The sequence below is a fragment of the Panthera leo genome, chromosome B4 (assembly GCF_018350215.1).
Source record: "Panthera leo isolate Ple1 chromosome B4, P.leo_Ple1_pat1.1, whole genome shotgun sequence".
Classification (NCBI taxonomy): domain Eukaryota; kingdom Metazoa; phylum Chordata; class Mammalia; order Carnivora; family Felidae; genus Panthera; species Panthera leo.
Window position 1 is genome coordinate 78177513 of NC_056685.1, and position 23383 is coordinate 78200895.

The 23383-nt window shown below is 58.0% G+C and overlaps 1 protein-coding gene across 5 annotated transcripts; it reads left to right on the forward strand.

Moving 5' to 3' along the window:
* The first annotated feature begins 1279 nt into the window (after positions 1-1279).
* Positions 1280-22922, forward strand: NR4A1 (nuclear receptor subfamily 4 group A member 1). Of its 5 annotated transcripts, XM_042946603.1 has the most exons (9): positions 1281-1455; positions 5019-5140; positions 7139-7245; positions 17445-18322; positions 19169-19298; positions 19585-19736; positions 20077-20279; positions 20365-20543; positions 21869-22922. In XM_042946603.1, the coding sequence occupies exons 4-9, from the start codon at positions 17447-17449 to the stop codon at positions 22123-22125; spliced, it is 1797 nt and encodes a 598-aa protein (XP_042802537.1). In that variant the 5' UTR covers positions 1281-1455; positions 5019-5140; positions 7139-7245; positions 17445-17446; the 3' UTR covers positions 22126-22922. The 5 variants fall into 5 exon arrangements, with proteins under 5 accessions (XP_042802539.1, XP_042802537.1, XP_042802538.1 ...); XM_042946605.1 differs by lacking the exon at positions 7139-7245 and having other exon boundaries at positions 1280-1455; XM_042946604.1 differs by lacking the exons at positions 1281-1455; positions 5019-5140 and having other exon boundaries at positions 6968-7245.
* The last annotated feature ends 461 nt before the right edge of the window (positions 22923-23383 follow it).

Consider the following 23383-nt stretch of genomic DNA (forward strand, 5'->3'; position numbering starts at 1 on the left):
GCTTCGCCTGCCTGGCAGTACAGGAACAGACATTATAACACACCCCACACCCCCCAGTCAGCCCCCAGTCCCACTGCTCCAGCGTTGGCCTGGCTTCCCTGCACCAGCCACTCCAAAAGTGGGGGGCTGTTGGGGCAGAAGGATATGTTCAGAACAAGGTAGTTCTCCCATCTCCAAAGAATGTCCCAGTCCAGGGTGAGAGAGAAAGCTTCCAAGTACTCCCACCCCCAGGAAGGTTCTTACTGAGGAGACTTGGAGACTATGGCCAGAAGAGGGTGGGCCACTCAGGGCTTCCTGGCCACTGAGGTGAGCCTTCGTGTACTTCCCACACGGAGCACTCCAGTGGACTGGGGGGAAGTCGGATTCCTAGAGGAGAGTAAGAAGAAAGTATAAGGCCTCTCCACTGCTGCTCAGTCTCCTGATAACCAGAGAAGGTGGACAATATGATCACCCTCATTTAATAGGTAAGGAAACCCAGGCTCAGAGAGGTGAAGTGACTTGCCCTCGGTCACACCGTAGTACAGGAACAGCCTGATCAGTGAATCCACCACCAGCCTTGGCCTTGCACTCCCACCACCTCCGGAAACGCTTCTCTTCAGGAGAAATTTTACCCTCCCAAGCTCTCCCTCTCTGTCTAAACTGCCCTCCCGTGTGGAAGCTGGGGCGTCCTGCTAGTCGGATTCCTTGCCCTTGGGGTGGCATGCAGGCCAACCAATCGATGCCGGTGGGGGTGCCCAAGGCTCAGAGGGCGGGGGCCCTGACCTCTTAAGCCAGCCTAATGGCTGTGTGACTTTGGGCCGCCGCGGGGCCTCTCTGGGCCTCACTTTTCCCACCTCTGTTTCCGGGGAAGCCCCTGGGTAATTTATTTATAACCCAGCTCCAGGTTTGCTGCCTCGGAAGGTGTTAGCGAGGCCGCAGAACCCTCACCTGCAAAACGGCTCGCCCACCCCAGCCACAGCGAGGCGGATTATGTAACTGGGTGTGCGGCGAGTTGGGGGGGGGGGGGGCGGGGGCGCGGGGCGGGGCGCTCACGGCTATTCCGGGCGCCGCTATTTTTAGCCCCATTGATGAGGCTGCGTCGGCCGCCGCCGCCGGGATTCCGGAGACGTCAGTGGGCGCGCGTCACGGTCCCCGCCCGCCCACCGGGGGAGGCGCGCCCGGGGCCGGGAAGGCTGCGCTGGCGGCCGCGGGCTGCGGGGGCGGGGGGCGCGGCCGCGGCCGGAACTGCGGGGCGGGGGGCTTCCCGGGGTGGGGGGCGCGGAGCCGCGGCCGCGTGGCTGCAGGAGCTCGCAGCGGCGGCCGCGGAACTGGTAGGGGGCCCCGCGCGGCGCCCGCGACCCCCCGGCCTCCAGGCATGGGCGCCCCTGCGCCTTGCGGTGCGGAGCAGCTCCCCGCTGGCCGGTGCGCGACCCCGGAAGGCGGGGGTGCAGAGGCGAGCAGAGCTCGACCGGCCAGGTGAGGGGGCCCGGGTGGGGAGCGGTGAGGGGGTCTCCGGGAGCTGCCCGGGAAGAATGGGGTCTCCGCCTATGCGGTGGAGTGGCCTGGGAGCCACGCTGGGAGTCCTGCTGGGGATCGTGGGAGTGTGGGGCGGGGAGGGACTGGATTCCCTGCGGAACCTGCTGACCCAGACTCAGCCCCCCCCCCCCCCCCCCCGAGTGCGGCGGCCAACGCTTTTTCTCCCTGGCCCGCCAAGGGTGGGGTTTGGCCCGTGAGGGGCGCTGGAGATGGCCGGGCCGGAGAAATTCCTTCCAATCCCCCCCCCTCCCCGCCCCCGGCTGCGGGGAATGGGTTCCAGGAGTTCGGGAGGGGAGGGACCGGGACCAGAAATGCCCGGGGCGGCCCCTTTGTGGGACCGAGTAAAGAAATCGAGGCCGGAGAGGGTCTCCTCGAGTCAGGCGCCAGGACCTGGGATTAGAAGTGGTGCAGAAGTGGCATTTACAATGGCTTACGGTGGAGGCTTCATTTGGTTGGGGGGCTAGAGTTCTCGGCATGCCGAGGGAAAAGGAAGACTGGGCAGAGGTAGGTGGCTAAGCAACCGTTGTGCCCAAAGGGTGCCGATCGATTAGAGGGCTGATAACAGCCCGGGCAGGGCCTCCAGTGGCGGCTACAGCAGTGGTCCGACACCCACTTCAAGTGAATGTTTAGATCAGCGAGGGATGGAGACTTAAAAGGGGAGCCGGCTGACTGGAAAGCCCTAGGGCCGAGGGGAATGACAAGTGCACAGCAAGATAAAATCAAGATTCGGAATGATGGCAGCCAGGCTGCAGGATGGCCCAAGACTGACAAGATGAACAGGACTGATTATAAATGTTGGGGCCTGTGCTGGAGTGAAAAAAATGAGCTCAGGGGTTCAGGCCTAGCACCGGGCTCTAAGGCCCAGCAACCCAGGGCCGGGAGCTTCTCACTTGCTTTCCGATGTTGGCTGCCAAACTGCTTTGTGCAATCTAAGGCCTCTCTCTACCCACCAGAGGAATCCCAAGGCGGGAAGACGGATGCCTGGCCCTGGGCTCGCTGGTTGGGCTCCCTGGATTCTTTCTAATCCCAGTTTTGCCACTTCCTAGCTGTGTGACCTTTGGCAAGTTACTTGACATTTCTGTGCCTTAGTTTCTCCACTGGTAAAATGTTCCCTACAATAATCTCCTCCTCGTAGTGAGGAGGCTGAAATGAGAAAATGCATGTAAAAGGCTTAGTGATATATCTAGCACATGGTGTTCAGTAAATATTGTCTGCCATTGTTCTTGTTGATAATGAGCAATGTGCCCATTTCTGGGTGGGGACTTGGCCAATGCACTGCTTGGTGTGTCAGCCGTGTCCTGGGGGCAAGGAGGAGTTGAGTTAGCAGACTGAAATACTTGATAGGAAGGAGGAGAAGGAGGTTTTGGATGGGCCTGGGCAGAGCTGGGATCCAGGGCTGGGGCTCTTGGAGTCCAGGTTGTAGCTCAGCATTGGGAAGAGCCCTCAGACTTTGGATCCGCCCTCAAGTGGAAAGGACAGTTCCTTAGCGACAGTGTTCTCCTCACCTCCTTCCAAGCTAGCTGGCCCATTCTCCCAGCCCAGTTCTGGTGCAGGCCTGTGTGAGTCCTTTTCTCCTGCATTCCACAAATACTTACCGAGTACCTACTAGTGCTGAGCTCTGTTTTGGAGACTGCAGACTGCGGCGATCAAGACAGACACGTGAACAGATGAACAGCATTAGCCCTATGGTGATAATACGAACAGGTTAATGCGGTGAGGGTGGGGGTGGAGGCTCTCCAAGGAGATGGAATGGGACTGGAAACCTGACTGGTGACAAGGGGCAGACATACCGGGGCAGTGACTTTCCTGGAAGAGGAGGCAGCCAGTGCAAAGGCCCTGACTGGGGAAAGAAAGCCCAGGTGCTTAGAGCACAGCAAGGAGGGGGAGCAAGGGCTGGGTCCTGCGGTGTGGCCTGATGCTCCCACTCCCTTAAGGGGACATCCCTCTCTTCTCCACACCTGCCCAGTCCTATGGCATACTCAGAGGTTTGCCCTCTGCTCTGTGTTGAGTGTAATGGACTTTGATCTGTTCCCCCAGAGGAACCTCCTGGGGTCCAGAGATGTTGGTTTGCTCCTTCTTGGACCTTCTGTGGCTCGTGGCTCACTGACTGATTTTAAGCCTGATTTTGCTTTCAGTATGGGGTTGGAAGCCCTCCAGATTTCTAAACTGCCCCCCTCTCTTTCCTGCAGCCTGGTCTCCATTACCCACAGGAACATGGGAGTTCTAGTAGCTCTGTAAGAGGAGAATCTGAGTACCATGGTCCAGAGTAGCTCCTTTTAGCCCGTGGACCCTGGGGCAGAGGTCAGGAAGGCCAGGAAGCCCATTGCCCACCCTCTGGGCCCTCCTCCTCCTTACTCCGTCCACCTCCCATCATGGAGACATTTACTTCCTTTCTCCCAGACCTCATCTTGGCCTGAAGCACCTGGTCCTACTCTCACTCTGGGACTCAGTTGAGAGAGGAGAAAGCTGAATTAGGGCGGAAAAAGAAGTGGGGTCTGGGGTACCCTGGTTGAAGGAGGCTTTGGCACCAGTGAGGGGGCAGGCGAGAGCTTAAAGAGGCTGGAAGGGTGGTACTCACCGTTGGCTCTGGAAGTGGAGGCCAGGTGCCCAGAAGTGGCTTGGAGTAGGAAGCAGAGTCTGGGGCTGGCTTTGATTCGTCCTCGTCTGATTTTTCCCAACAGTGATAGCACATACATGTGTATATGTATCCAGCATTGTTCTATGTCCTGTACACGTATGAACTCATTTTAAGCTCCGTGATAGCCTTGTGGTTGTTAATATCAGAGACAACTACGGAGTGTCATTCTCACAGTTGAACAGGAGGCACAGAGAGGTTATGTAACCTGCCCAAGATCATAAGTGATAGAGCCATGATTTGAACACAGGCATCTGGGATCTGGCATCTGGGCCCTTAACCTCTTTGCTCCAGGCTGGGCCTTCCTGTCTGGGGACTGGAGTGCCTTCACAGAATATTTCCTGGGAGTCCCCACTGCTCTGGTTGGAAGGCTGGCTGCCTGGAGATGGAGTGATGGAGCCCCTGCCCTGTGGGGTTGTCTGAGGCTTTGGGGGCCAAGTTGGAGCCCCTTAAGGAGAGAGAGGTTATTCTACTCTATCCTCACAATAGCTCTCTTTTCTCTGCCTACGAAGTGCCCTTTTGTGCACATCAGGGCTGAGTGCTGGACTAAAGCCACCCCCCACCCCAATCCAGGAGTGAGGCATAAGGCTGAGGGGCTGGGTGCTGGCATGTGTCCCCATGGTCTTGAGATGTCCCACACAATGTCAGCTGTTCCTGGTCACACCTCACATCCCCAAGAGCTGTTTGCCTAGGGTGTGTGCCCCCAGGTTCTGATGCCCAGCCCAGGAAAATCCTTGGGCTGGCTTGTCAGCTCTCACGGCCCGGGTCCTGCCTCTATTCCCACTCCTGTGTTTCCTGGCTGTGCTGCCTCCAGGGAGTGTCCCTGCTGGCTGGTTATTCCTCACTCACACGGACTCTCCCTCCGTAGGCTTCCACCATGGACAGAGGCCAGCCCTGGCCCCTCTCAGGCATCCCAGCTCCGCCTGCCAGGCCCTGAAGGCACAAGGGATGGTTGAGTGTTGTCTGAGGTCTGTTGGTTCATCCAGATTGGTAAGTGCTCTACTGTTGTCCTTTGTACACCCCTGGGGCCTTCAAGCAGGTGAGGTTGGGGGACAGAGGTGGGTGTGGAGCTGCCCTAAGTGGATGTGGTTTGGGGGATGGAGGGGGAAGCCCTGCAGAGGTGGCGGGTGAGGTTCTGCTCTGCTTGGGGAGATCTGATTTCTTCAGTGATGGGGGCAATGTGGGGGTGGGGAAGGGGGAAGCCTAGCTTTCTCAGCAGGATAGGCTGCGGGACTCTGGGCCTGGGGGGCATGGGCTGGTGTGGGAGGAGAGGGGCAGGGATGTGGGTAGATGGCCGCCGTTGCCAAGGCAACACGTGTCTGGTTCCCAGAAGCTGATGGGGTGGGATTGGCCAGCTCAAGGCCGGGCCAGGAGCATGGGGGTTGGGGGGTGGGGCAGGCATGGGGGATGGGAAGCTGGCTTGTTTCTAGGGCATGCACACTGGAATGCACAAAGGGAAGGCTGGGATCATCTCCCTCGCAAAAGGGGATGACCACACCCTTCCTACTATGGCAGGCCTGTATGGCAGGCCTGTGGGGTCTGGTATGGGAAGGTGCTTCTATGAATGGGGAAGATCTTACTGGCAAAGGGCAAGGACAGGCCCTCCGCTATTCACACAGCATCCCCAAGGGGGAAAATCTCAGACTTGTGGCCATGGCCAGAGGGATTCTAGGCCATCTAGTTCACCTCCTCCCCTTATGGATGAAGAAATGGAGTCACGGAGGTGAGAAGCGACTTTTCAAGATCCTATAGTGAGGGCATATAGAGCCAAACTTAGAATCAAGGTCTCCTGGAGTCTGGGCGAGCCCAGAGGTCTGGTCGGCTGGTGGAGGACCTACTTTCCTTGCCTGAGGACACTTCTGGAGAAGGTACAAGCAGATCTAGGGGTGAAGAATGGAGTGTGGGAATGAAATTTCTATCAGGCCTTTCCCTGGGGATCTCAGATACTAGGATGGCTCCAAGGGCACCATGGGCCTGGTTACCATGTTTACTTGGGAGACCTGAAATTCAGCCTGGCACCCCAGCCAGGGATCTGTGATGCCCTTCTTCCTTCCCCAGAACAGGGGGCTATCTCCAGGCCACAGCCCCCTTCAGGCCTTGAGGGATCCCTGGATGAAGTAGGAGCTGGTTTCATATCTCCCCCAACCCCCCAAACACTGTTGCCTCATGTGGAGTTGGTGTTCAGGGCACAGGGAGTCCCACAGAGGTGGCTGCGACAGGGGAGGAGGAGGTGTCCGGCCTGAGCCTGGGTGGAAGGAGGGGAAGCCCTAGGAAGCAGGGCCTCCTGTTCCAGAGGCTGAGCTGGGTGTGCACCTGGCCGTCTACTGGCCGCAGGCTCTGTGCCACCAACCTTGGGCTGGGGGCAGGGAGAGGAATTACTGTAAGTGGGAGAGGCAGGTGTCCCTGGTCAGCCAGGGATCTGGACCGGGGAGGCACGTGAGTGATGATGACAGCAGCGGGCCAGATGGCTTCCCCCAACCCGGCCCCCACCTCTACCATCAGCTCAGACCGCCTCCTGAGCGCCTGGCCTTCCCGTGGGTACAGAGCGGCCCCCATGGGCAGAATTCCTCGTGTTCACCTTGTTGTCGGGGTGATGGTGGTGACTGGGTGGAACCCCCATGCCGTATACAATGCCAGGGCCACCCTGAGGGGCTGCCAGCCAGGGCCCCATGAGTGCTAGAGCCGCTGGTCTTGTGACGTGGGCACCTGTCTGCCAGGCCCGGGCATGGGCCCAGGGTCACGCTCACGCCGGGGCTCCCGTCAGCTGACTATTTTGGGCTCTTGCTGACCTGGGCCAAAGTCAGGCTTCAGCCAAGAGGGCCCCGAGGCAGCTCCCTCTGTCCCCAGAGGCCGGCTCTGGTTTCGGCTATATAAACAGAGGAGGACAAGCTGGCTTGGAGACAGCTCCACGTCCTAAGTCCGCTCAGCTGGTGCATAGCCTTGGCCGGGCAGGCCGGGCTGACTGGGCAGTCCCGTCTCTTCCCGCAGGGCTCCCTGAGGCCGCCAGGAAGAGCCCCTAACCAACCCCAGGATTCTCGCCTGGTGCAGTTGTCCAGGACCTCTGAGAGTCTAAGCAGATCGTGAAGAGATAGCTGGTGAGTCGTAGGGATGGGGAAACTGAGGCACGGGAGCTGGGCTGTTTGGGTCTCTTTCCATTGTGACGATCTACACTGCAGTTTCTTCGGCCCTGAGAGGAGGGGTGTGAAGGAGGAAGCAAGGGTGGCAGGCCTTCCCGAGGAGTAAGAGTAAAGCTTGACCTGAGTTGGATGGTGGTGGGAGCTGTACTTGGGAGCACGCCGTGACCCGGCACTGGGAGGTGTGGAAATAGACAGGTGCTGCTTCTGTCTCTCTCCTTCCTTGGAGACTTCCAGCACGATCTCAGTCCTCCTCCTCTCCTGTTGACCCAGCCTGGGTGAGGCACTGGTCTGCTCGGGCTGGGGAGGGACACTGGAATGAGCTAGGTGTCCATCGGGGAACCTCGGCATTGGTCCCTGAGTAGGGTCCCCACCTCCCCGCCACAACTGGTTGGGACGGGGTTGGGGGGGGCTCAGCTTCCCTGAGCCCTCAGCCCCTGCCCTGCTCTCCTTTCTTGGCCTCCCAGCTGGTCTTGGTGCCTGCGAAGCACGGCTGGAACGAGGTCTGGCAACTGCGCCAACCATCTTGCCACAAACACGCTCCCCGGGCCCCGGGCCAGGGGCTGCAGCCCGGCCTGGAAGAAGTGGCAGCTCCTTACGTGGGAGGCTCTTGTGCCTTCCTTCTCAGTTCTCAAAAAAAAAAAAAAAAAAAAAAAAAAAAAAGAATCCCCCCCCCCCCCCCTTTCTGAACGTGAGTCTCTAAATGAATCCAGAGCCTGCGACTAAAAATACTTTAACAATAGGAAAATGCATCAGTCTTTCCGGCTGGGGCTCGTTATCAGAGGGTTTTTATTTTGGAATTTGAAATTTTGCCCAAGGAGGCTGGGTGGAGACCTTGGGCAGGGGCAGGAGAATTTGGTGGGTGGTGATGTTCTGCAAGGTGGTGGGAGCCCCTCCAAGGGTGGAGGAGAGGAGCTGGCCAGGAGCTGAGCAGACTGAGGGGCACGGAAGGAGGCTTGGGGAGGGCGCAGATGAGGCGTGGGCCGACCTTTCCCGAAGGCACTCCACGATCTTCTCTGCGTTTTTCCAGCACTGTCTGGCTCTTCTTCCCAAAGTCTGATCTTCTTTTTTTGTGCTGTATGTTAATTCCTCCTAGCCTGAGAAGGAGGTGAGGGTCGAGAAGTCACTGGACTAAAGATAGCCTCTGTGGAGAGAGGTCTGACCTCCTTAACTCACAAGCTTTCCTCCAGAGTATTAATTGAGCACTTGCTGCATGCAGAGTCTGAAATCTTCCTGGTGCTAGGTAGAGCCCCATCTCTGGGCACACTCTCATTTCCTTTCACTCAGCCGTGGAGGGGGAGAGGTGTGGATGGGGTTACTGTTCTCTAATTCTTGAAGAAGGGGGTGCTGGCTCCCCAGTCCAGCTGAAGACCCTTATATCTCCTTTCCCTGCCTGCCCCCCACCCCAGGATCCTACTGCAGGTTCCTAGAGTCTAGGCCCTCAGGCAGTGCTCCATTTCACTGTTGTGCTTCTCCCTTCCCTTAATGAACTGAGTTCTCACGGCCCCAGAGCGTGATGTTGTCTATACTGGGCAGATGAAGAACAGTCTTGGAGAGGGCGAGGGACTGGCCCCAGGTGAGACACCAGGCTTGCTGGCTCCTGGTCACAGATGCCTCTAAGAGTCGCTCCATCTTTTGTCCCTGCTGGGGGCTGGGGTGAGAGGTGGCAGATCGTGGCTTACCTGCTCACATCCTTGGCGGGCTCTGTTCAGAGGTAACAACATGCATGGTCGTGGCAGGGCCTGGGTAAGGGCCGGAAGACCAGGCGCCAGGGCCTCACCCTGCACCCCCCAGTTCCCAGAAGCCCCCTGGGGCAGCAGGCACTGCTTCTGTGCCCACGGCACAAATCCCCCTACCCATTGCCAAGGCAGGAAAAGGAAGTGGCTAGGTCAGGGCTGGCAGTAGGTCCTGGGGCTGAAGAGGGGAAGCTCTCGTGGCCACTTCTCAGCGAGAGGAGGCAAAGCTCACTCCCTCTGCCCACCGCTCGGGAAGGGTGTGGAGGTATGTGGGTGGTGATGGTCTTGAAGAAAGTAGGACAAGCTCCTGCCCTCTGCTGGGGGGTGGGGAGGGGTGGCGCAGTCCAAGGCTGGGGGTGGGGGGCAGTGTGGGAAAGGGGCTGTATACTTCTACTTTTTCCATCCCCCGTTTACCCAAACTGACACCAACCTTCCTGGCCGATGAACGATGGTGGACATTGGCTGCCCGTTTGGGGCCTGCCCTGGGCCAGTTACTATTAAAGATGCATGAAGGCTACCCCCTGCCAAGGTCAGGGAGACAGGGCCTTCCCCTCATGTTCACACACAGGTGAAGGAGGGGGTGAGTCAGCACATAAGTCCCCAGGCCCCATAAGATTTGACTAGGAGGGGTCAGAGCCTAGTGAGTGTTTCAGAAAACCTGCTGGGTCGACAGAAAACACACTGTGTGGAGATCCCTTTCTAATGCTAGACATTGTAACCTCTTCTAACTGTAGCGGTGCCCTGAGCAGTCGGTAGAACCAATATATAATGAGAAGCAGCCACTGTTTCTCTGATTTCAGTAACACACACTTGAATGAATGTGTACTCGGTAAATTGCAGGGGCATCTGTGTCCCTTTGATAAATAAGTCTCTCCCATTTAGGGGTGGTTATTTAAAAAAAAAATTTTTTTTGTTTACATTTATTTATTTTTGAGAGAGAGAGAGACAGAGAGAGAGACAGAGCATGAGTAGGGGAGGGGCAGAGAGAGAAGGAGACACAGAATCCGAAGCAGGCTCTAGGCTCCCAGCTGTCAACGCAGAGCCCGACGCAGGGCTCGAACCCACAAACTGTGAGATCATGACCTGAGCCGAAGTCGGACGCTCAACCGACTGAGTAGGGGTGGTTATTTTTAAAATAAACTTTTTGTTTTTGAAAATGTACATGCAGAAAAGTGCACAAATCATGGGTGTGAAACCTTGAGAGTATGTAGTTTGATGACTTTTTCACAGCGAACAGACCTGTGTGATTGTTGTGAGATTGGGAGCCAGACTTCATCCAGTCCCACCAAAGACACCCCCGCCCCCTGCCCATAGGAACTGCTGTTTTCAGTTTACAGGCTGTGTGTGTGTATGTGTGTGTGTGTGCGCGCGCACCTGGTTCTGTGGTATACTTAGAACAATCAAGGTCCAAAGCCACAGTCTTCGCAGTTCAGAGTCAAAGGCATTGGGTCCAGCCCCAAACTGGGAGTTCCTTGACTTGCATTTGAGTCTTGCTCCCCCAACTTCCATTTCCTCGTTTATAAAATTTGGGTCACAATTCTAAACCTGGACGGTTGAGTGGAGGGTTTAGTGGAGGAATCCACGTGAAGTGCCGTGGACCGAAGTCTGACCCTTGGTTGGTACTCCCCATGACTCCCTTGACCTATGAGAAGGTGCTTAGCATTAAGAGTTAGGCAGGGGGAGGGCAATGGCCAGAAGTCTTGGGGGACGAGCAGGATCAGAGCAGAAGGGAGGAAGAGGGGCACTATGCCCACTGAGTGGTGGGAAGTTTAGCCCAAGGTCCTTTATGGGAGCAGTGGAGAGTGGTGGTGGTGGGTAATGAGGGCAGATTGGTGGGCTGAGCCAGGCCATGCTGTGGGAGCCCCGTGCGGACTGTTGTCTCATTCCCAACATGACCTCTTCTCTCCCTGCGCTTCCTGTGTTGTTATCGTGGTCCTGCTTTACCTTCTGGTCCTCGCCTGTAGTTTTGGACCTTTTGGTCCTCGCCTGTAGTTTTGGATATCTTTCCTTCATCGTTACCCCTCCCCCTCCCATTCCACCCCTTCTCCCATAAGGGGCTGCTCACTCTGACCTTGCTCTTGGGGACTGGATTTGGGGATCCCTTGGGAGCCTGGGACCAGCTTATGCTCTAGGCCTCCCAAAGTCTGCATGAAGTATGCCTTTCCCCAGAGTTCCACCTTAGATTCTACCCTCCTCAGAGCCCCAGGATACCCTCCCTGGAGGGCCTCTGGCCAGCAGGGATGAGGTCTGGGGTCCCCAAGCCCCTCTTCCCTCTCCCCTGTGCCTTAAGCTTGATGCTCCACATGGGTGCCTGAATGGGTGGTCCTGGCTGTGTTCCCACAGAGGGACTCTGCCTTTTTCTCCTTATTTACTTACTTTCAGTGCATAGTAGATTCAGACCCCCTGGCATCCTTGCCTCCACATGCGTGGCCAAATGGCGGCTGCGGTTGTCTTCCCCTCCATTATTGGGGCCCTGGGGAAGTGGGGCCTGGGCTGCAGGCACACATCTGGAGGCTAAATGATGAGATTTGGAGATGTAGTCCAGGGCCTGGGGCAGCTCCTCACCACACTCAGTTCCCTGAGGCTCCTGGGTGGACTGATCCCTACCCCCCCAGGGTAGGGATGGGTCTGTGTTGCGTTTCACAAATGGAAAGTGGTGGGGAGGACAGGGAGGTGCCAGGGCTCAAGGCTGGCTCAGCTTGCAGAGGACTGGTAAGGCTGGGCTTGAGCACAGATTGGTCAAGCTGCAGCTAATACACCTGTTTAGGTGAACATTGACTTGGCTAATCATCTTTTGCTAACATTAAAATTGTTTTTTTTTTTTAATTTTTTTTTAACGTTTACTTATTATTGAGAGACAGAGACAGGGCATGAGCATGGGAGAGGCAGAGAGAGGGAGACACAGAATCTGAAGCAGACTCCAGGCTCTGAGCTGTTAGCACAGAACCCGATGTGGGGCTCAGACTCACAAACCACGAGATCATGACCTGAGCCAAAACCAGTCGCTCAACTGACTGAGCTTCCCAGGTGCCCCAAATTGTTTTTAGTTTTTGAGGAAGGCCCTGTTGGGGTGGAGGGAGGCATTCCAGGTTGGGGTGACAGGCTAGGTGGCAAGCCAGCACTTGATGTGCCTGGGACTGGCTTCACCAACCCAAACTTGCCGTGCACTTCTGAGCAAGGTGCAGCTCCTCTGGGAACTCTTGGGTCCTAATCTGTAAAATGGGAGGATGTGAATTATATTAGCAGTTTTAAAGTCCCCCCCCCCCCCACACTCCTTTTCCTGTGGAATCTCTTTTTTCCAAGCAAACCCTATGCAAGAGCCCAACACAAAGGAACACAAAACTTTGGCTTGAGGTGGGATGGGGATCTTGTATGGGTCCCCTTGCATTACTCTACCCACGCTTCACCTTCACCCGGGTGGCCTTGAAGGGTCTCTGGAAGATGGTTTGGGGAAAACCAGAGCTCTCTGAAGACTGGTCCACATTGAGATTATATGCTGAGGTGGGGGAGCTACGGTAGGTTGTGACCGGATCACTGAATGAGATCCGTGTTGCAGGAAGACTACTCCACTGGTGAGCAGGAGGATTTGGGAAGAGGAGACAAGCTGGTTAAGGGGCAGTTTCCTTATTGGGTGTGGGCAAGGAGAAGCAGAGGTCACTGGCCTCACTCAGCTGGTCTGCTGTCTTCGTGCACCAGTGAGGCTGGGCTGCGTGTGGTTGGAGTAGAAACAGGGGATCCAAGAGATGTCCCAAAATAGAATTTCAAGAAAAAATGAGAAGTTGCATGTGGGGCATCAGGAGCAGAGATGGGGTGGTGGGCCCGGAGTACAGCGACGACGAGCTCCGCCTGCAACGGGTAAAGTTTGAAATGCTGGCAGGACCTTTGAGTGGGCAGAAGTGGGGGCAGGGGACAAGGGCGTGGGAAATCCGAGATGGGAGGTGAGGAACAGGAAGTGGCTCAAGGGTAGGGGAAGTGCTGTAGGATGACCAGATGAGGTGAGAGTTGGGCTGCCCCAGCAGGCTAAGGCTAAGGCGCAGTGAAAGTGTTAGCAGAAACCCTTCAAACTGACTTACAGGGGAGATGGGGGCTGGCTGGCTGGCTGAGACCCAAGTGTTGGTGGGGGCATTTCTCCTCCTTGTAAACGTTAGGCCTACTTCCCCTCTCTCTGACCTAGCAGGTGCAGGCCTCCCCAGGTCTGGGGTAGAATGGGGGTAGAAGGGTGACAGCCAGACCAGAGAAGTCTCCGGTGGCTGCAGCGTGGTCTGTGTCCAGATACAGCCCTGGCAGTCCCTTCCTGCTCCATGGGGCAGGTCAGAGCTGCTCTCTCCACAGGTGCTGGAGGTGAGGTGGGAGTCATGGACAGGGGAGGTCGTGGAAAAATCCCCTAGAGATGCTATCAGAGGTCCCGGGTTCCACCCCAGTGTGTCACCACCTCGCTGTGTGACCTTGAGCAAGTGCCATTATTTCTCTGAGCTTGTTTATTTATAAAATGGGGAAGAGTCACCACAAATTTGACAAGATTTCTCAGGCTCCACCCGGTTCTGAAATTCGGTAATTTCCCAACTATAGTGCACCCACTCTGCAAGGGACTGGGAAGGGGACTGGTGAGAAATCAAGTTCAGCGTGTGGAGAGGAGCCTATCAGCCCATCTTGGGCCTGGCGAACCCCTGTCCTTGGAAGGTACTTTGCATGGGAGAGTAGGGGGCGGAAATAAGCGGTGGGCTCTGATGTCCCTGGGCCAAACTCTCGGCCATCGACCCTGCTGGGGAAGACGGGTCAAGTGCACTTGGCTGTGCCTTGGGCTTCACTGGGGGCTCAGGTTGCCCGGGGTGGGTCCCTTAGTTGCCTGCTCCAGCAGCCCAGTTGCGGCAGTGGGTGCCCCCCCCCTCCCCCCGCCTCAGGCCTCCAGGAAGGGCTGGGAGAGTGCAAAGGCGGAGCCGGGTGTGGAGGGAGCCGGAGGGAGCGGGCGCAGCCGTGGCTCCCCCGGGCAGCCGGAGGCTGAGGACAGCCTAGTCCGGGGAAGCCCTGCGGCTGAGGCTCTAGAGCGCCCCCTTCTCGGGCTCTGGCCCTCTGGGCCGGTTATTTCGGACCTGGGGGACCCGGGCCGGGTCCTGGGTCCGGCGGGGGGAGCCTCGGGAGTCCGCGAGCAGCTATTTTTAGCCGGCCCAGCGGGCGCGAGGGGGCTATTTATAGATCAAACAATCCGCGCTCCCTGCGTCAATGGAACCCCGCGTGCGTCACGCGCGCAGACATTCCAGGCCCCCTCTCGCCCCGCCTCCTCGGGCTCCCCGTCCCGCGCCTCCCCCTGGCCGCCTCCCGCCGGAACCGCGCCGCCCCCCGCGCCCTTGTATGGCCATAGCTCGCCGGGCCGCGTGCGTCAGTGGCGCCCCCGCCCCTCTCCGTGCGTCACGGAGCACTTAAGAGGAGGGTCGGGCCGGGCCGGGGAGCCCCAGTGGCAGAGACTGCGGAACTTGGGGGAGTGTGCAGGACCGCGGGAGCGCACGAGGGACCAGACTGCGACTCGGGGTGCCGGTCCCGGGCAGGGGGAGCAGGAGCCAGCCGGGTAGGTGCCCCCGCGAGGAGCGTGCATCTCAGCAGCGCTCTCTGCTTTGGTTATTAGGGGTGTTGCATGAAGGAGATGGGCGTACGCGCGGGCAGAAAGGATGTTGTAGGGTCAGCATGCAGGAGGGCGGGTGTAGGGTGCAACTCTGACGTGGGAGGGGGCCGGTTGGAATGGTATGAGGACCCGGGTCGGACTTCAGTCTGCTGGGCCGGGGGTGGGGGTGGGGGTTGTGGGGGGGAGTGTCCGTGCAAGGTGGAAGGTGGAAACCGCAGGGGGTTAGAGTCGGGGCCAGGAGTGGGGACTTGTTTAGTAGGAGGCTGGCTGTAGTTCAGCCTCCAGGGTGTCCAAGTGGCAAAGTGCGCCCTGGACTGGGGTGCTGATGGAGTCTCAGTACAGTAGAGGAAAAGATACGCAGAGCTTTAACTGCTGGGATCCATCCAACTCCTGCCAGGATTGGATTTCTAAAAGGGTCTTCTTCCTCCCCGCTTGTTCACCTCCTTCCCTATTCCCTTAGTTGTTTTCTTAACACCATAGAGGCCATGGCTTAGTTTGCCAGGGTCCCCAGCCCGAAGTTGCTGCCTGAACTGTGTCAGGAGACTTCTGGATTGCTGAAGGAAATGGCCAGGATTGGTGGCTGAACTGCGGAGGGGTACTGCTTGTGTTGGACTAAACGAGTCTTCCTAGGGGCAGGATCTCTGGAAGTACAGGGAAGATTGTTTTAGCTGTAGCTTGGAGCTCGTGTGTGTGTGTGTGTGTGTGTGTGTGTGTGTGTGTGAGAGAGAGAGAGAGAGCGCGCGGGGGGGGGGGGGGGGAGATGTGGAAACATTGGTCCTTGGGGATCCTGTGTGGGAGTTGCTAACGTTGGAATCTCTGGTGTGGTACCTGAAGGATATCCCCCCCTACTCACCGTCCTAGCCTCACATGCTGATCACATCTGTACCCCCCTCCCCCAGTCCCTGTTGGATCATACAGGTAGGGTGCAGCCTGTAGCTTGTTCAGCATAACAGGTGCAAACCACATTGTTGCCAGGACCTGCCTGAAGCCGGATTCTCCCTGCTCCCTCCTTCAACCCCGCCTCTTCCTCCTCCCTGTGGGACTGCTTCCCCGCCTCCCCCCTGAGGCTAGATGTAGGTCCATATCTGGTGTAGTTAAGTACCTGCACAAAGGGGGGGGGGGTTATAGGTTGGTGGGGGTTGATCCGGATGTGGGACGTCCAGGTGGAGAAACAGGATTTGAATAAGGCTGGAACGCCCAGCCCCGTGTGGCTGCCACCCTAAACCCATCCCTACCTAGACCGTCTTAGTGCAGGGAGAGGTGGCCACCCTTATATCCTGCAGGTGCTATATGTGCATGTGGATGCGCACCGCTGGGTGGGCGGTGCCAGAGCTCCAAGGGGCTTCGGTGCCAGGGCTGGCTGTGGGAGTGACAGGCCAGGGGTGGAGCTGCCCTGTCCAGGGCCCATGGAGGTGGGGGGAAAGGCTATAACCAGAGGACCCCCTGGGCTCTTGGCTAGGAAGTGGTGCCAGCCTTTGCCCCCCTCACTGTTTCCTTGATTGTGGCCCTCTCTGTTCCAGTTTGCTTTCGTACCCACCCTAACTGGGTGGGCCAGAGCTGTGCAGACCCCAGGCATGGACGTGGGGTGGCAAACTGCCCCAGAGCCTTCTCTGTGTTAGTCTGCAAGCTTACAGATTCCCCCTACATGGTGCCATCTCTGCTCCTTCAGGCTTCTCAGGAGTGAGGGTGTAGCCCTCTTTGCCTGAGCTCCTGGGTTCGTCAGGGCATAGACATCCCTTAGTTGAGGGACTCAGGCAAGGACGGACTGTCTTCCATCTGCCCGCCGACAGCCTCCTTCTCTTCCTTGTAAAGCCACCTCAAGTCTGCTGGGCTCCGAGTGTTCTCTTATAAAAATAACAAGGGGAAATGCTTTGGGGATAGCAGAAAAATTCTTCTTAGGGACTGTCCCTTCTCCTGGAAGTCCAGGGGGGCTGTTCTCTCCTCCCTCCTATCCCCACTGGGCCTCCCACTAGCATTTGGCCTTTAAAGGTCTGGAGCCCGGTTACTTGATCCCCCAGGGAGTGGGGAACTGGGTGAGGAGGTCTGGGCTCCCTTCCTTTATGCTTTTGAGAGCATCCCAGGCAGCGCAGAGCGGGCGCCCATCCCCAGATGGCAGGACTGGGGTACGCGTGGGAGCTGCAGCCTTTGTTCAATGTGTAGGGTGGGGGCAGGGATGGGGGACAGGCTCATGGCTGCTTAGGCCTCTTTCTTAGGCAGCTGGGCCTTCGTTCCTAGCTCCTCTTCCATTTTGAGGATGTCCTTCCCAGGCACTGTGCAGGGAGGAGGAGAGGGGGTTTTGCAAAGGCTGGGCCGCGTCTGGGAATATTCCCAGAAGTGCCAGGTTAGGGAAACAACATCTCTGCACCCAGAGAATGGGCTAAGTAAGGCTTTGCCTGTCTGCCTCTCCTCCCCACCCTTCTCCCAGCCCCCACCCATGCCTTACCCGATGCGGGAGGGCAGGGGGCTGGAGGAACACAGCCTCCCCCTGTTCCAGCAGAGAAATGCTGGCTGGGTGCCTTCCCTAGGGTTCCCAGGCTGCCTGGGGTGTGGCTGGCTTTCCAACTGAGCCCACTCTTGCTGGGCCACTGCCCGGGGACTTTGTGACATGGGGGTTGAGATGGTACTCCAGCCGGGGACCAGGATTCCTGGGTTCTGTGGTGGCCCATGGTGCCAACGCCTCAGTGTCCTGTGTCTGGCCGGGATTCCTGCCACCTGGCTGCTTAGAGATCTACACTTATTTAGAGGTCAGGCTTCAGACTTCCTTCACTGACTCTCACCTCCTCAATCTTGGTCTCCCCCCTCTTCAGAGATGCCCTGTATCCAAGCCCAATATGGGACACCAGCACCGAGCCCAGGATCCCGTGACCACCTGGCAAGCGACCCCCTGACCCCCGAGCTCAGCAAGCCCACCATGGACCTGGCCAGCCCTGAGGCAGCCCCCACTGCCCCCACTGCCCTGCCTAGCTTCAGCACCTTCATGGATGGCTACACAGGGGAGTTTGACACCTTCCTCTACCAGCTGCCGGGAACAGCCCAGCCATGTTCCTCGGCCTCCTCTTCGGCCTCCTCCACATCCTCATCCTCGGCCACCTCCCCTGCCTCTGCTTCTTTCAAGTTTGAGGACTTCCAGGTGTACGGCTGCTATCCTGGCCCGTTGAGCGCCCCCCTGGATGAGACCCTGTCCTCCAGTGGCTCCGACTACTACGGCAGCCCCTGCTCAGCACCGTCACCGTCCACGCCCAGCTTCCAGCCACCCCAGCTGTCTCCCTGGGACGGCTCATTCGGCCCCTTCTCACCCAGCCAGACGTATGAAGGCCTGCGGGCATGGACAGAGCAGCTGCCCAAGGCTTCTGGGCACCCCCAGCCACCGGCCTTCTTTTCCTTCAGCCCCCCCGCCGGCCCCAGCCCCAGCCTTGTCCAAAGCCCCTTGAAGCTATTCCCCACACAGGCCCCCTGCCAGCTGGGGGAGAGAGAGAGTTATTCCATGTCGGCGGCTTTCCCAGGCCTGGCGCCCACTTCTCCACACCTGGATGGCCCAGGGATGCTGGATGTACCTGTGCCCTCTGCCAAGGCCCGGAGCGGGGCTCCAGGTGGAAGCGAGGGCCGCTGTGCCGTGTGTGGGGACAATGCTTCGTGCCAGCATTATGGTGTCCGCACCTGCGAGGGCTGCAAGGGCTTCTTCAAGGTACTGGGCTGCCCCTGGGTGCAGCTTTTTATGGGAAGCGGGCGAGGCTGGTCTCTCTTCCCAGTAGGCTCTGTGCGGTAGCCTCCCTGGGGTTCTCTTCCCAACCCATCGTGCCCTTCAGGAAGGGGTCTGATCTGCAGGTGGGCTGCCCTCCTGGGGACCCACAGATGGCCGGGGGCTGGGACCTTCGTGCACCATCGGGGCTGCCTGCGGAGGGGTGAAGGGACCGTGAGATATGGGCGAGGGTGCAGGCTGCAGGGGTGCCCCCAGGAGGGCATGTACTAATGGCCAGCCTCTGGTTTCCTCTGCCTGTCCTCTCCCAACTCAAGGTCTTAGTGGGATGGGGGCCCCGGGCACTCATGTTCCTGGCGTGAGATAAAAGGATCTGTGAAGAGGGCTTGATGCTTGAGGGCTGGGGGCGGACTGGGGAACAGGCTGTGTGTTTGTCCCAGCTCTGGGTGCCTGCTCAGCTTCCCGTCCCCACCCCCCCCATCCCTCCTCCACTCTCTCTTGTCTGCCCCAGGGAGGCACATTTACATGTACAGGTACCTGGGCTACCTGGGAGCCCCAAACCCCTGGCCCCTAATCTTGTGTCCTGGGGGGGGGGGGGTCTCCCTCCTTAGGCAAAAACCTCTCCCAGTGTCCCCAAGATTTTCTTCTTCCTCTCCCCCCCCCCCCCGCCATCTCTCCCTCCCCTGCCACCCAAATGTTAGAAAAATAGCTGTGAACAGAGAGTGCTTTTGTCTGTGATGGCAGCAGGATCTGGACGGTCCCCTCCCCTGGTCTCCCCCCCCCCTTCACCCCGCCCGGCTCTGACAGCCTGTTCCGTGTTGCCCCCCCATCCAGCGCACAGTGCAGAAAAACGCCAAGTACATCTGCCTGGCTAACAAGGACTGCCCTGTGGACAAGAGGCGGCGAAACCGCTGCCAGTTCTGCCGCTTCCAGAAGTGCCTGGCCGTAGGCATGGTGAAGGAAGGTGGGTGGCTGGGATGGGCTTGTGGGAGAGAGAGGCAGGCCTGAGTGGGGTGAGGCAGACAGAGTGTCCCCAGACATCTGTCCTGGTGGGCCCCCACAGATGGCTTATCTCCACTGCACCTCGGGTCCACCTGCCTGGCTCATGGAGGGGTGCTCTCTGTAGGGTCTCAGGGGCTCTAGGTCCTTAGACTCCAGGGTACTTCCCAGCATGACACGCACAGCTTGGGCTGAGAGTCCCTTCCCTGGACCCCTTCCTCCCTTCCTCAGCCCTCCCCGTTTCTCTGCAGTTGTCCGGACAGACAGCCTGAAGGGACGGCGGGGGCGGCTCCCTTCAAAGCCCAAGCAGCCCCCAGATGCCTCTCCTGCCAATCTCCTCACCTCCCTGGTCAGGGCGCACCTGGACTCGGGGCCCAGCACGGCCAAACTGGATTACTCCAAGGTGAGCCCCGCCCACTCCACATTCAGTGGCTTTGTGAACACCGCATAAGGCCCCTCCCCAGTTGGACGTACTGAAAAAAGAGGAGCCCCTTTTGGGCTGACCAGATGGAAAAATGTACCCCCTCGGGTGGGCGGCCAATTAGAAAAAAATGTGCTCCTTCCAGCAGCCTCAGCCCTGGGTTAACATGGGAGGATTGGCGAGTAGGACCACGGGCAGAATCGCAGTTCCTCCCTCGCCCCCGGGATCTGGCCGTCATCCGAGTGCGTGACATGGCCGTGTGTGGTTGTGGCCCCAGTGCGGGGCCCTTCGTGGGGTGCTGACCCCACCGGACCACCCTCAGTTCCAGGAGCTGGTGCTGCCCCACTTTGGGAAGGAAGATGCTGGGGATGTGCAGCAGTTCTATGACCTGCTTTCGAGTTCCCTGGAGGTTATCCGCAAGTGGGCCGAGAAGATCCCCGGCTTTGCTGAGCTGTCCCCGGGCGACCAGGACCTGCTGCTGGAGTCAGCCTTCCTGGAACTCTTCATCCTCCGCCTGGCCTACCGGTGAGTTGCCGTTGCTCCCTCAGCTCCTCCTCTGCTGCCCTGTCCTCAAGCCCCCCTGACCAACGTCTGCGTCCCTGCCCACCAGGTCCAAGCCTGCCGAGGGGAAACTCATCTTCTGCTCAGGCCTGGTGCTGCACCGGCTCCAGTGCGCCCCTGGCTTTGGCGACTGGATCGACAGCATCCTGGCCTTCTCTCGGTCCCTGCACGGCTTGGTGGTCGACGTCCCTGCCTTCGCCTGCCTCTCTGCACTCGTCCTCATCACAGGTGAGTGGCCAGCGGGGAGCTGGGGTGGGCTTGAGGGCCTGGCCCTGGGTGGGCTAGCATCTGGCACTTGGTGGGCCCCCACATGGTGAAGTGAGGGGACCTAGATGCAGAGAGGGGCAAGCATTTGCTCAGAGCGACCCAGCTGGTGGGCGGCAGAGCCGGGGTTCGGGCCCCGCTGTGCCCGAGGCAGAGCCCAAGGCAGTCTGTGAACTAATCCCGTACTACCCAAGATGCAGACTCGTGTAGGTCATCGTGTATGGCCTAGGGTTCTGGTTTGTTTTTAAAATCTTCCTGGGGCGCCTGGGTGGCTCAGTCGGTTAACCGTCCGACTTCGGCTCAGGTCATGATCTCACAGTCTGTGAGTTCGAGCCCCACGTTGGGCTCTGTGCTGACAGCTCAGAGCCTGGAGCCTGCTTTGGATTCTGTGTCTCCCTCTCTCTCTCTGACCCTCCCCGACTCATGCTCTGTCTCTCTCTGTCTCAAAAATAAATAAAGGTTAAAAAAAATAAAAAAAAAATAAAATCTTCCTGAATTATGTCACGTGCAGGAAGGCACGCAAATGACATACTTTCACGTACCAAGCACACTCACGTAAACGTTACCTAGATCAGGAAGCAGACGTGGTCACTACCCAAGGGGTCTTGGGTCCCCTGTGGTCATCTGCTCCCCTGAGGGTAACTACTACTCTGGTTTCTATCAGCATAGATTAAGTGTGCTTGTTGTCTACTTTGTGTAAGTATGGTTATTCGGGATGGATGTTTTGGAGTTAGATGTGGAGGTCTTCAGATCTCTTTTCTTACTTTCTAAAGCACCAGTCTGCCCCCATCCCCCTTTGCGCTTAAATTTCACAGGGGGCCCAGCCATATAGGACAGAATCCAAGGCACTTTGGGCTGAAGGAGTGGTGGTTTTGAAACCAGCTTTCCCTGGAGGTGGCCTCTAAAACGTAGTGCTTAATTCCAGGGCTTCTTGGAACCGTCTGGGGCGGTGGGGGGGGGAAGGGGGGGCGGCAAAAAAAGCTACTGGCCTCGTCTGAAAATCCGGTTAGGGTTTTATTTCGTTTTTGTGACCTTGGGCAAGTCATTTAACCTCTCTGGGCCTCAGTTTGTCATTTGGAAGATGAGGATAATGAGTATTCCTGAGGCTACCACTAGACTTCCAATGGGGCTTGCGCGTGAACTTGCTTTTGCGAGGTGCCAGCGGAGTGTGGGGGATGGTCAGTGGCGACAGGTCTAGAGCAGGGGGCAAGTGGGGGAGGCCGGGGCTCAGGGCAGGGCTCTGCGCCTTGGATGGACAGCTAATCCCTAAGCCTTCGCCTTCCTCGCAGACCGGCACGGGCTGCAGGAGCCTCGGCGGGTGGAGGAACTTCAGAACCGCATTGCCAGCTGCCTGAAGGAGCACGTCTCGGCCGTGGCGGGCGAGCCCCAGCCAGCCAGCTGCCTGTCACGCCTGCTGGGCAAGCTGCCCGAGCTTCGGACCCTGTGCACCCAGGGCCTGCAACGCATCTTCTACCTCAAGCTGGAGGACCTGGTGCCCCCTCCACCCATCGTCGACAAGATCTTTATGGACACGCTGCCCTTCTGACCCCAGCCCAGGAACACGCGTGCACCGTGCGTGCACCCTCCTACGCCACCCCACGTGCCTTTAGCCCACGGACCCTCGGACCCTCGGAGCAACCCCACCCTGGCCTGGCCTTGAGCTGCAGACTGGTCGGCCTCCCCACCTGCTCTGGGTGGTTGGCAGGGAGCTGACGCTCTGGGGGAGGGGGATGCACTCACGGGGGTGACCCCTACTATTTGTCTTACCCCCTAGCCCAGCCCCGGCCTTCATGTTTTTGTAAGATAAACCGTTTTTAACACACACCGCTGTGCTGTAAATAAGCCGAATGCTGCTGTAAATACAGGAAGGAAGAGGCTGCGTTGGGAGAGGGGGTTCGGGAGGGAGCGGCGGCCCCCACCAGCCTGGGCGAGCCCTTTCCCGCCTCCTTGCACCTGCTCTCTCTCCTCGCCCTCTTTTCCACATGTACAGAAACTTACTCTAGGAAGAAGACAAATGACAGATTCTGACATTTATATTTGTGTATTTTCCTGGATTTATAGTATGTGACTTTTCTGATTAATATATTTAATATATTGAATAAAAAATAGACATGTAGCTGAAACTGGGACCCCGTCTGTCTCTCTGACGTCCTCCCCAACACCACACGTGCCCTGTAATTACTTAAGAGACAGAAGTGGCTGGATAAATCTCGGACGTTATCCACCTGAGGTAACGGGCCTCAGTTTACTCTTTTGTAAGACACAGATAATGATGGCACCTGCTTCTTGGGATGGTGACACAAAGCACTCAGACTGGTTTGGGAGGTGTGGAAAGCTTGTGATGAGCCCATGTGGAAGGGGCCTGTGGTGGAGTCTGACTGGCTGAGGGGAGGGAGCACGGCTCTGGCTGTCAGTTCCTCACCCGGGGCGTGGTCTCTGATTTGGCTTCTATGTGTGTAAAACAGGATGAGGGGCAGAGCCAACCTCATGTTGCTGCTGGGGCTACAGGAGCGTGGGTGGGGGGCTGGGTACAGGGCAGCCTGGGATGCTGTTAGCTGTTGTGAGTACAAGCTGTTGTTTTCCCTCTGTGTTTTTGACATTTCTCCGACCCAGCCTAGTGCCCTAGCAAGAAGATCCAGGTTGCTGGTGGCCCTTGCCCTCTTGGTAAGAAGAGGGTTCCTACCTGTGCCCAAGTGCTGCTGTGAGGTCCTCCCAACTCCCAAGCTCATCAGTTGCTTAGAGCTGGCCTAAAATGAAGATTCCTAGGAGCTTTTTTTTTTTTTTTAAGTTTTTTAAATGTGCAT